The following is a 12,500-nucleotide window of genomic DNA, read 5'->3' on the forward strand; positions in this document are numbered from 1 at the left end:
ATAATAATTTATATTAACAGAAAGAAGAATGGTCTTTTTGCTTACCGAGATTTGTGTTTGTTGTTTTAGTTTGATGCTCTTAAACAGTACATTGAAAAAGGTGGCAGCCTTATATTTATGTTGGGTGAAGGAGGCGAGTCACGGTTTGACACAAACATCAACTTCTTGTTAGAAGACTATGGTATTATGGTGAATAATGGTAAGTATATACATCTTTGTAGCAGAATGTTTTCTGTCCTGCTAAAGGCACAGCCATAATCACAATTCGACCTACCCCTGTACCCTAAAATTAACTCATTATTAACATAATACCGGTAATTATTTTATTCTCTTTACATGTATTCTAATTAAGCCTCCACGTTCTCATTCTCTCTAATTTATCCACTCCTACTGTATGCTGCGGCATGTTACCTTAAGGACCTGAAAATGAGAGGTCAGCCATAGTAAGTTAAGAGAATTTAAGAATGATAATTTTGTTTGTCCCAGGGGAGTTATGTTAGGCAGTTATTTAATAAATTTTGAGTAATCTGTTGCAAAACTTAATTCAAAGTCAACTTGACTGGTCTGTTCTTTTATTTTTACTTACGGCTTTGATTATTACTGGTATTATTTTCTCTGAAGGACATGGGAGGGGAATTCAGAAACAAGATAATTAAGGTTGCTAGTGTGTTTTATTAATCAAGTACACATTTTACTCTTTTTGTTCAGATTCTGTGGTCAGAACTGTTTACTACAAGTATTTTCACCCAAAAGAGGTTTTAATATCCAATGGAGTTCTCAACAGGTGAGTGTTAATCCAGTATCAATAACTTTTATTAGTATAATTACATTAGGTGATTTTTGAAAATTCTCTGAACTGATTGGTTGCTCTAGAGGTGACAAAATTTTGTCAAGGTAACAGACGAAGAAACTAATTGTTTAAAGAAAATGCATATTTTTCAAATAATCACCTTTGTAATAAACTAAAACAATAATTATTCGCCTCAGGCTCAGTGAATAAAAACTTCGACTTCGTCTGGTTTTTATTCACTGATATTCACCTTGTGTTCGGCGAATAATGATCATAATGTTTGATTGCTCTCATTTCATGTCAGCTTCTTTTTTGTTACTCAGAATTTATTCTAGGTGCTACAAAATTGTAACAGTTTGTAACACTAATTCTTGTTCTAATACTGTGCTAGAGAGATCAACCGAGCTGCTGGAAAATTTGTTCCTGGATCAAGTGATGTTGACAAGACGGATCAAGGACAGTAAGTTTGTTATCCACCTCAAACAGGCTTTTATTTGCAACAACTCTCATTCCAAAGAGTGACTTAGATTTGACTCTATTTAATGTCCAGTCCAATATTGAAGTCTAATATGGCATATTCTGTAGGAAGGATTCAATTTCTCCCAATTTCCTGGCAGTTAGAACTGACCATAATAATAATGATGATGATGATTATAATAATAATAATAATAATAACAATAATAATAATAATAATAATAATAATAATAATAATAATAATTTGCTGGTGAGCCTATAATTAACAAGACCAACCTTTATCTGAGTTGTCATTGTGTTAAGCACTGAACAAATCTAGATTTTGTGGATGTCAGGTTTGGGACATGTCACATTTCCTTTTGTCTTTATGTGATGCCACATTCAGAACTTGTTTCTGCTGCTTGCTGGAAAGCCTTAAAAGGGAAGGATTTTTTTTTGTTTTGCCAAACATCCTAAATAATGTAAAGGGTTAGGCCTCAGTGAAAAATGGGAATATTATTGCACATTTACACAGCCTAATGAAAAGGTGACAGTCATTAATTAATATAGAAAGAGTCAAACTGCATAATTTCATATTATTATTATCATTTTTCAGCTCGCTAACATTTGTTTACCCATATGGCGCTACTCTCAATGTTGTCAAGCCTGCTGTATCTGTTCTGTCGAGTGGAAGTGTGTCATTTCCTCTTAACAGACCAATATGTGCATTCCATTCATCAAGGGTCAGTATCTCTATATTACTCTATATTAAACAACTAACAGATCATTATGTCTCAATCATAAAAGGCCACTTGAGAGAACTTACACAAATGTACAGATCAAAGAGCATTAATTAATACACTTTACACGCAAGAAATATTTTGGTTTGACTGGTTTAAAATCAGACAAGTACTGACGTTAATAGTGGCTCATTTCCCCTGTAGTGCAGCATTTGGAAGTTTTGCTTTGTTTGTTTGTTTGTTTTTTTACATAACAACCCCAAAATATGTTTCTTTGTTTTATGTTAAAGCATTGAACAAGATAATTGTACATATGCACTCTATCTCTTGATAATCCAGTGAAGCAGAAAACTTTAAAATTACATGTACCACATCTCTGCTTCCTGTTACAGTATTCAAAAGGCAAACTGGTTGTTTTAGGATCAGTACACATGTTTAGTGATCAGTACCTTGACAAAGAAGAGAATGCTAAGGTTCAGGTATGTTGTAAAGAAAAAATGGAAATTCACAGTGCTGGGATTTCATTCCTATCTCGACCCATTTAAAGCCTGGGGCCCCCCATTGACTGGCGTTAGACAGAGTGCCATCTATATTACCGGTAAGTGGCCACTGGGAGTAAAAGTCTTACATTAGGGTTAAGTACAGTTTGGAAAAGCCCAAAACTCAACTGCTTATTGTTACGTCAAGAACTCAGAAGTTTGCTGTTGGCTGAAGGTTTTTTTAGGGGGCTTTAGCAACGACGATGGCAACGGCAATGAGAATGTCGTTGTTAAATTTGAATTTGCATTATTGTAATCGCTTCGCAACTATTCCGAAGCATTTTAGTGTGACGAAGGTGTGGCAAACCCTCAAGAACAAAACTAGTTTGAACGGCGCTAAAAATTGTTCTCCCAAAAACATCAAATTTGGTAATTTCACGTTGTTGTTTCGCTGACGACAGCAAAGAAATAGACAAAGATGAAAAGATGCATGTGCAGAGCATGCAAAGCTGTTGCTTTTGCCCACTAAATATGCAAATTTGTGACTTTCTCATTGCTGTCATTGTTGTCCTTGGTAAATTTGCCAATTATCTGTAAACTTAACTTTGATGCTCAAAGGTGTAACTTAAGTTTTTTGTTGTTTGAAACATTGTGTTTCCATATACCATAGGATGTGATGTTTCAGTGGCTGACAACCAGTGACATCCAACTTAACAACATTGATGCAGAAGACCCGGAGGTATGATTTCTAACATGTCAAAAATCAAAAGGACCCTTTTCTGTTGATTGTAGTGACAAAAAAATAAATCACCCAATTTAATAAGCCCGTGGACTGTCCTGTACTGGCCCCCACGATAAGCAAAAATCGTCTAGCACTACAAAGATGTATACAGAGTAAAATCTTGAAGTGGCGCTCTTGGGAGAAACAGATATCTCATAGGCCATTTTTAAAATATCAAATATTCAGCTTGATAGTGAGGCAGTGAGGACAAAAACAATAGAAACATGTTGGAGTGAATGAGAAATATATTTTCATATCATCCACTTTCCTTGCAGGTCTTTGTCCTCTAAACCCCTCTTTCCAGCTGAGCTGAATATTAATATATCAAAAAAAGCAAAGATTTCAATAAGCGTCACAAAGTGTCTCCCTGCTCTTCTTCCCAATTTCAACATCACTCGACGTGTCTCAGAATACAGACAATCAATTTCACATGTTTCCTATTTAATTAAGCCATTTAAAGACATAAACGTGTAGTCTGTACGAGAAGAAGAATTCTGTTTACTATTTTCAAATATCTCTTTTTGTTCCAGAGATATTCAAGTTTTCAAAATATGCAAATTAGTCAAGTGATGACGTCATAAACTCAACCGAATTATGATCAAATATGATGGAAAAAGATATCCCAATTTCTATCAGAAATGCTTGATTCTTTGCAGTAAGATTCTAGAAGATGTGCTCCACAGTATGAGCATAGCAGTTTTGTTATCATGGCAACATACTGGGTTCCAGACCTCCCTGATATTAAAGGCTTTGCTTGCCATCTTTGGCATTCTATTTTGATAATTTTGCCAATAGTGCCTCATCCGCATGATCCTGCAAGCATATAAATAAGTTAGGTTGACTTTGTTGCCTTGCTAAATGTTTTTCTAGCTTATGATCACAAAAATATTGAATCAGGTTGAAGGGGACTGGAAAAGAGTGAGTTGCCATGGGAACCAATTTCTTTATAGCCAAAGGTCCCTGTATAACCATTATCCTACCAAGTTTCAATGTCCGCTTTTGCAAATTGATTGAGATAGCTCTACATGTATTCAAACTTAATTTACAAATATCTCCGGAACCTTATTTGCAAGTAAAATTGTCCGGTGCTAGTGTAAAATCTGTAAGTTTCATGTTTAGGAGGGCATGGACGTAACTCCCGAATGTTGACCACTTGTTGTCTGTGTCTTCTTGTAGGTGTCAGATTACTACTATATTCCAGACACTACCAGGATGTCAGAGAGATTAAGAGTTTGCCTTCAGGAGGGAGATGAGGTAACTAAGCTACATAGACCAATCATTATAATTATTTAGCGCAATTTTCCAAGGCCTGTATAGAGTGTTTTCGCTTGACGTCATTGAATCCTAAAATCAAAGCTGCAAGGTTTTCTGGATTTTTTTGTTGATACCAGGTAAAAAATTACTTGGAAATAAATCTTTTTACCAGATTTAGGCCCCGTGGCGTTTTTCGTTCTGAGAATACAGCGTTTTGAATTTTCACATTTTATACCTTCCGTGACACCAACACAGTAGCTGAGATAAAGTTGTCTGGAGGGGCGAGTTATGTTTCATACTGGAAAAGTGTAGTATACAACAATACCTGAGAAAATGGGTTGGCAAGATATTTAATGATAATTACCTCTAACTACCTATTCACTGTAGAGTATGGCCCACTAAATTCCCATTCCATAGTATGCGTACAGTGGTTCTATCTCAGAGATATTGTTGAACACTATAATAGTAATTATTTGTGGTTTTAATCACAGCATGTAGGGAGAGACATAACCAAAATGTTTAGTGAGGATCTTTTCAAGCTTGACACAAGTGTAGTCCCTGCTACAATAAGGTACAAAATATAGGTATATTATTTAGATTGTGTGAACTTTCAGCCAACCTTATCATGACAAAGTACTGGTAGCACTAGTGGTTTACCTTGTCCCTGGCAAACATTAAATTATAATAAAATTTATGGGCCTGGATGCCAGACGTTTTTTTCTCTTAGAGCAAAGGAATAGTGAGTCGCGAAGCGGCAAGAAGACATCTTGTTTTTTTTTATTAGAAACAATTACAATAATTAATTTAGCAATTTTGTCAAAGTAGTGGAAAACTACAATGGAAATGTTCAGTACTACTTTCCAACAGAGTTACAGAATTTGAGATTCTGCTTTTGGAGGCTTATGGAATTCAGATTCCATTATTTTCTTGTATCTTTGAAATTATCTTTGTGATATCGAAGAAAGGCTTGAAAAAAAGTAGCTGTGATTTGTCAGTTCTCCAATTGTGATTAGTGATCATTACAAAACAATTAAATTCTTAAAGGAGCCTCCACTAAAACAAGAATACAACTTTAAAATATTTAACATAATGTTTACAGTAAAAATTTTTCAAACGTTTTCCAACGGAATCGTTTGTATTCGAAATAAATGAATTTCAAAAACGCTTGTTTTGGTTTTCAAATTTCCTGGGCGCCCCCATCTTGAATAATTATTGTGACGTGTTATAGTTGCTCTTTTGTATTTGCACAAAGAGCTTTTGTTTTAAAACAATAGAGCAACCATGACACATCACAAATATTCAAGATGGCGGCGCCTGGGAAATTTGAAAACCAAAACAACCAGTTTTAAAATTTATTTATTTTGGATACAAACGCTCCCATTGGAAAACGTTCGAACAATTTTGATTGTGAGCATTATGTTAACTATTATAAAGATATATTCCTGTTTTAGTGGAGGTTCCCTTTAATATTATAATATTAATTATTATAATAATATTATTGTCTTGCTTGTTCAGCTTAAGTTCCGTAATGTCATCAAAAGTCAAAAGTGGTTGGTTAAGGTGGCTGGAACCAGTCTCACCACTTTTAAGAGATCTGCTTATTTAGAACAGTTATAACAACTATACTGTAGCACTTAACAGCAATGTTATGGTACCATGTGGCTCCCATAATTTTTTTTTTAACTTTGCCAATAGTTCTGCCTCAGATTGCTAAAATCATTACTATTCTACAAGAAAAAATGAGGGTCATCGAGTTTAGTTTTGAGATATAAGCAAGTAAAGACGAAATGTAGGGTGTGTTTGGAGAGCTTTTGTGTTGCCATGGTAACCTATTACGTCACGAAAGAGGGCGCATTTTGTTAAGGAACAATAATTGGTGTTTCATATGGTACCATTACATTGCTGTTACGTGATTATTATAATCATATTATAATCATATTATTGTCTTGCTTGTTCAGCTTAAGTTCCTCAATGTCATTAAACCTAGTGTTTCTCATCTTATTGTCAAACGTGGTTGGTTAAGGTGGCTGGAACCAGTTTCATATAGGGTGTCTTTGGAGGGCTTTTTTGCTGCCATGGTAACCTATTACGTCACAATAGTGGGCGCATTTTGTTAAGCAAGGATAATTGGTGTTTCATATGGTACCATTACATTGCTGTTATGTGATACAGTGTTGTAGTTCCAACCCTTGCAATAAGAAGGTCTCTTAAAGGTAGTGGAACTGGTTCAAGCCACCTTAATGTTGTGGCTGGATGTTGATTATCAATGATTATGACATTGTGAAACCTTAGTTTTAAACCCTGAACCATGGCAAGTGACTTTTTTACGTTGTTTAACCTAAGGTATTGAATACTATGAAATTGATTTCTTTATAACAACAGCTAGATTAACCTGCTGTTTATTTCCTTTCAGAGCATATGAGGATCTGCGAGTAAAGCATGAACCTCTTCTTCTAATAACTCCGCAGTTTGAGACTCCTCTTCCACCACTCCAGCCTGCAGTAAGTGAGCAGAAATATTAAAAATAAACATGTAAGGAAGAATTAATGTGGGGCACCATCATTTAACACAGTGTTTATATTTGAGAAAAGCAAGGATGCTGTAGTGGTGAGGTTACACTAGCCTCCCACCAATGTGGCCCGGGTTCGTTTCCCAGATTTGTCGTAACATGTGGGTTGGAACTTGAGCTTGTTTGTTCTCTACTCTGCTTCAAGTGGTTTTTCTCAGGGTACTCCAGTTTTCCCCTCACCTAAAAAACCGACATATCATTTGATATTAATTGTTTCACTTGATTCCTGTACATTGTCCCCAATTAGCGCCTCAGAGCTAAGTTGACACCTTAAATAAAGTTCATTATTATTATTATTATTATTATTATTATTATTATTATTATTACATTATAAAATCCATGTTGTATTGTTATTATAGGTATTTCCGCCAACATTCCGTGAGCTTTCGACTCCTGCATTAGATCTGTTTGATTTGGATGAGAGCTTCTCTTCAGAAAAGACAAGATTGGCACAGATAACCAACAAGTGTGAGTAGAGTTGGCTTTATTATGCTCTTTAAGTACACCTTTATTCCAAACTAACCATACTCATAGATAAGGCAATTCCAGAGTTTTCATTAGCTTAGTCATCATGGTATACGAGGCTCTACAAATAGTATGATCAGTAACTACACATGAGTTTTTTTGTTTTTACAAGATATTTAGTAGGGAAGATTAATCCACAATTTGTGAGCTTGTTGGACGTGAGATGCAGATTGTAGCAAACTCGGTGCCACGCGCCTCCTTGGCTATCTATCATCTCCCATCCAACAAGCACTCATGGGAGTGTTTATTATCCCTTGTTCAGGGTAAATTTCCTTCAAATGGTGAGGTTGAGAACCGGACAACATTAATTAAAGAAAACATAAAAACGTTGCATTAAAATGGATTCTATTTTGATAGAAGGCGTACGAAACTAGCATATGTTGTTCAATGCAAAAGCATGGAAGAAAACAAAAGGGAGATTCGTTATTTTTCACATTCGACACTGAAATGGAAAAAACAAGGTGTGATCTACAAGATTAAAGTTTGTTGGAAAGCACACTATCAGCGAGGCCTTTTTCGTAGAATTAATTGGCCAAGTTTGTAGCACTGGACAAGACTGAATTAGATATGGGGGTTGATCTATCACTTTGCGGTCTTGCCCCAACACAGTCACAAATGGATTTATTTTTGGATACACTTTGCGCGCGAAACAAATGGCCATCAATTTTAACCAATCAGAAGAAGCTATGTCACGCGTGACTGCTTCTGCCACGTTTTTTGGGGGACATAACAAATGATTTTCGCTGGAACGGGTATTCTAAAAATAGACTCATTTGTGACTGTGCTGGGGAGCCCACCCATGCTACAGCAACACTCTTATCTAATTCACTCTTGGCACAGAAGCAACAAATTTCTCCTCTATCGCTTCATCTTCTTCTAAAATGTTCAGAATCGCTTTAAAATCTTCCCCGAATACAAACAGTTCGTCAATACATCAGGGGCCCGTTTCTCGAAAGTCCCGAAAACGTTTCGGGCCCGAAAAGCCATTTGTGAAATTGCCAACCGCTTGTTTTAGAAAGCCAATCTTTTAACATGTTTTCAAGGCAACAAAAAGAAAAATAACTGTGAAGTTTGACGAATTAAATCCTCTCTTTTCTTGAGATACAGAGGGAATTGTGACACCCGAAAACGGCCCGTAAAGTTTCGGGACTTTTGAGAAACGGGCCCCAGGTCCTGTACTTTCCGCCGGCCTTGTTGTTTTTGACTGTGCACGGTCGAAGTCACGTGACATGGTAACTCAACATTCATTTCATAACCAGTCCCCTCAACTAACTGTGTTTGCTTGCGTCAGAGATTTCATTGCGCCTTTCATACCCATCTTCCTCCTGCGCAGACATTTTTGTGACTCGTTACGTAATGTTTTTCTCCTATACGAACGGATGAAAGATTGCGTGACGAGTCACACGAATGTCTGCGCAAGGAGGCTTCATCAATACATGCCCAGCTCCCATTGTCAGGTGACACATTTTATTAATTTTCTTCTCTTGAATGAAGGTACTGAAGATGATCTTGAATATTACGTTCGTGAGTGTGGGGATATCCTTGGTGTCGGAAGCAAGTTGCCAGCTGATTGCAGAGATGCCAAGCATATCTTGGATTACATTTTTCATCAAGTGGTGGAATTCAAAAAGTTAAATCAGGTAAGCTTTGCGTTTTGATGCAAGAAATCATTCTCTGCTCCGATGTCTACGTAGGTCTTATGCTCACAGGTACACTAGCTTGGTAAACTTTTACAAGCCAATTTCCTTTACCAACCAGGCTGATACCAAATTCTCTAGTACATTTCCCTCCAACATCACAAAATACTGTCAAGGAACAATGTATTAAAGACATACATTTGAACGGCGGAGATGAAACAAGTTAAGGTTTGAGATCATCGTAGTTATGGACGCTACTTTGGCATTAACGAAACTAAAGCCAGAAAAATTCATGCTTGAACGGTGCCATAGCGCTAAACCGGTGCATCGTTCTACCAGTTGAGCTATCGAGCCAACTGGGAGATGGTCATTGTTTGTGTGAGAACCTAACTGAACCCGTGGATGATATGGTGAAGGAACAATGTATTAAAGACATTCATTTGAACTGCAGGAATGAAACAAGTTAAGTTTTGAGATCGTCGCAGTTATGAACGCTACCGGGCACCGGTGGCTCAGTTGGTTGAGCATCGGGCTAACATGCGGGAGGTCGTGAGTTCAACTCCGGCCGGATCAACATTCAGGATCCTAAAATAACTGAGGAGAAAGTGCTGCCTTTGTAATTTTATCTGCAAATGGTTAGACTTTCAAGTCTTCTCGGATAAGGACTATAAACCGTAGACCCCGTCTCATAAATGTCTTCTATGTTCACGAGTTCCCTATGGGACGTTAAAGAAACCACACACTTTTCGAGAAGAGTAGGGAATGAAGTCCCCGGTGTTGTGGCTGTCCTGTTCTCTCCAGCAGAAGTGGCCGGCTGGGCGATGATGTCTCTAAAAAGGCTTGTGGTGTATGAGGCCACCTAAGCAGAAACAGCCACAAATCAAAAAGGGACTTTGCCGAGTGCTGGAACATTGAGATGTAGATGTACTTTCGCAGTAAGGAAGTCGTTCACCAGTCATCGCAGAGGTCATGGCTTCGAATCCCGTTCCTCCGAGAGGGAGGGAAAACTGCTAAACGCTCCACACAAAATACTCCTTTTTCCCGCCACACTGGTGAATGAGCTGTACAGCGCAAAGCACGAGGAATCCAACGCATACGCAAATGTAACAAAACCACTGCCAACAATTGACTGTAGTCGCTCCTAGTTGTTTACTCGGTTAAACTGCATTTAACTTCATTAAAAAGATAAAAATTCCTTCATTCATTTACCAGGGTTAACATTTCACCGTCTACAATTTAGACAATTTTAGTCCTGGCATTAAGACTTCCTTTGAGTCTCCAATAGATCAGTGTTAGAGCGGGTAATGGTAACGAATCCGATCCGAGCAACACTTTGGCCGACTCGCTCGCCAACGCTTCCGTCAACGGTCGACCCGCAGTCGACCGACGTGTTTGCGGTATTGTGTTGTCCAAATACTTTCGATGCGTTGGTTACATGTCGGTGACGTGCTGGTGTTGTCTGTCACACCCGCAATAGACCAATTTCGATATATTAAAATTCAGGCCAAAACAAAAGACATCATCTCGAGGCTCTGGGGAATAAATAGAAGGATTTATATGAGTTTATTCCCCAGAGCCTCGCGATGATGCCTCCCCTGAACTACCTTTTACCTGTTGCCTCTGTTCCATGATAGAGCGCAGTAGGATCATATGGGGAGTCATGGACTCGTTCACTTATATCTTGGGTCTATCTGCCTTGCAAGCTCGTGTTTCCGGAGCTGCCTTAGCTGTGATGATTGACCCACTGATCAGTGGGGTGAAGCCCGTTTGCCTTGATAAGAAGTGAAATTACAGTGAAGGTTCTGGTTTTCTCTTGAGCTCATAGTAATAACCTTTATCTTTATCTAACCCTTGAGCAGAAACCACGATCTATGTTAAGGCATCCAAGATTAAGCCATACTGATTCCACCCTGGTAATTGTTATGTAGTTTTAAACGTTAATTTGTAATAACATTAGAAATTTTTTTATTGTAGGAACTTCCCGATGAACCAACCAACGAATCATCTGTTGCATTCATGGACGCCATCTCATAGGGAACTATTTCGTATGTGAAAACTTTCCCTTTTGGACGGTTGTTTTTTGTCACGATTTAGTCTATTTATTGTGGCTCTTTTGGGAAAGAATCATCTCATGTCCAGCAACGAAGTAACGCTGTTTTTGCAGTTTGAAAGAAAAATGATTCCAGTTTGCATCTGAGAAGATTATTTGGTTTGCGGAAAGAGAGATCACTAGGAAGTTGTGAAGGAAACAACTGCCACGTCATCTAAAATTAGTGAAAAAACCTTTGAGGTTCTCAAGAGTCGCTTAGCAAAAAAATAGTTAACAAAACGCCCTTTTGAAAACGTTTTATTGTGTAATTATTGTAAGTACAGGATTACCTTGAAGAGGGCGATTTTGTCCCATTAATTTAAATGTACTATAGTGCACGATTAAAAGCTGAAAGCAGTTTTCTTTAAGGACGTTGCCTACTCATTCAAAGGTATTTTTGCGCTGTTGTATGAATATGGGGGAAAAGCAGATCTTAACAAGTGTTATTGAAATCCAAAAAGAAAATTGGGGGTAACCACGCATTTTTCAAAGATAATTAATCAGCAATATTTCCCTGCTAGCATATATAGGTCTCTTTTCTTTTGCGTTTGCTGGGTTGACGAGTACGGGAGAAGAGACCTCATGCATGCTCAACACAGTGAATTTCGACCCGTGGCGGTTACTTAGCGACCGAATCCTTACGTCATACTTCATGTTGTGTGGGCTCACTTAACAACAGCGGAATTACTGTAAAGGAATGCGTAGGACACAGTGGGCTCAAGTCACAGTCAGCAAACATATCATGGGGCATGCGGTTTGAAGAGTGCCGTCTAAGGTTGTGGACGGCGTTTGCATCAAACTGAGTTTCGACCCAAGGCAGAGTTCTCTTTTCCCGTACTCGTCAACCCAGCGAACGCAAAAGAAAAGAGACCTCTGCTAACAGGGCACAACAATATTTGTAATAAGCTTTAAAATACAAAGCAATGTATGGCGTTCCTTTCCAAATTGAAGCTTAATTATCCGCTCTGAAAAATGCATGGTTACCCTCAATTTTCTTTTTGGATACCAAGAGCACTTGCTAAGTTCCGCTTTCTCCACTTAGTTTTAAGCCGCGCAAAAATATCCCCGCATTAGTAAGCACTACCGATTTGAAACCCGAGTATCTGGAGATGCGCAGAACGTATGCGCAATAACAGTAGTAGGCACCGTCCTTAGGAAGGATTTCAATGGACTGTAAGTACAA

General features: G+C 37.9%; 1 protein-coding gene across 1 annotated transcript in view; it reads left to right on the plus strand.

Annotated features, from left to right (window-relative positions):
* LOC138047344 (intraflagellar transport protein 52 homolog) overlaps nucleotides 1–12,500 on the plus strand; it is a 20,488-nt gene that overhangs the window by 7,334 nt on the left and 654 nt on the right. The window contains exons 4-15 of the mRNA XM_068894154.1: nucleotides 70–199; nucleotides 709–784; nucleotides 1,182–1,250; nucleotides 1,860–1,986; nucleotides 2,376–2,462; nucleotides 3,133–3,201; nucleotides 4,420–4,497; nucleotides 4,989–5,068; nucleotides 6,911–6,998; nucleotides 7,426–7,534; nucleotides 9,086–9,231; nucleotides 11,203–12,500. The exon at nucleotides 11,203–12,500 is cut by the window's right edge and continues 654 nt beyond it. Coding sequence (XP_068750255.1) covers nucleotides 70–199; nucleotides 709–784; nucleotides 1,182–1,250; nucleotides 1,860–1,986; nucleotides 2,376–2,462; nucleotides 3,133–3,201; nucleotides 4,420–4,497; nucleotides 4,989–5,068; nucleotides 6,911–6,998; nucleotides 7,426–7,534; nucleotides 9,086–9,231; nucleotides 11,203–11,262 — 1,119 coding nt within the window. The 3' untranslated portion in view covers nucleotides 11,263–12,500. The remainder of the gene's footprint in view (nucleotides 1–69; nucleotides 200–708; nucleotides 785–1,181; nucleotides 1,251–1,859; nucleotides 1,987–2,375; nucleotides 2,463–3,132; nucleotides 3,202–4,419; nucleotides 4,498–4,988; nucleotides 5,069–6,910; nucleotides 6,999–7,425; nucleotides 7,535–9,085; nucleotides 9,232–11,202) is intronic.

The sequence above is a fragment of the Montipora capricornis genome, chromosome 4 (genome assembly GCF_036669925.1).
Source record: "Montipora capricornis isolate CH-2021 chromosome 4, ASM3666992v2, whole genome shotgun sequence".
In the NCBI taxonomy this organism is placed as follows: domain Eukaryota; kingdom Metazoa; phylum Cnidaria; class Anthozoa; order Scleractinia; family Acroporidae; genus Montipora; species Montipora capricornis.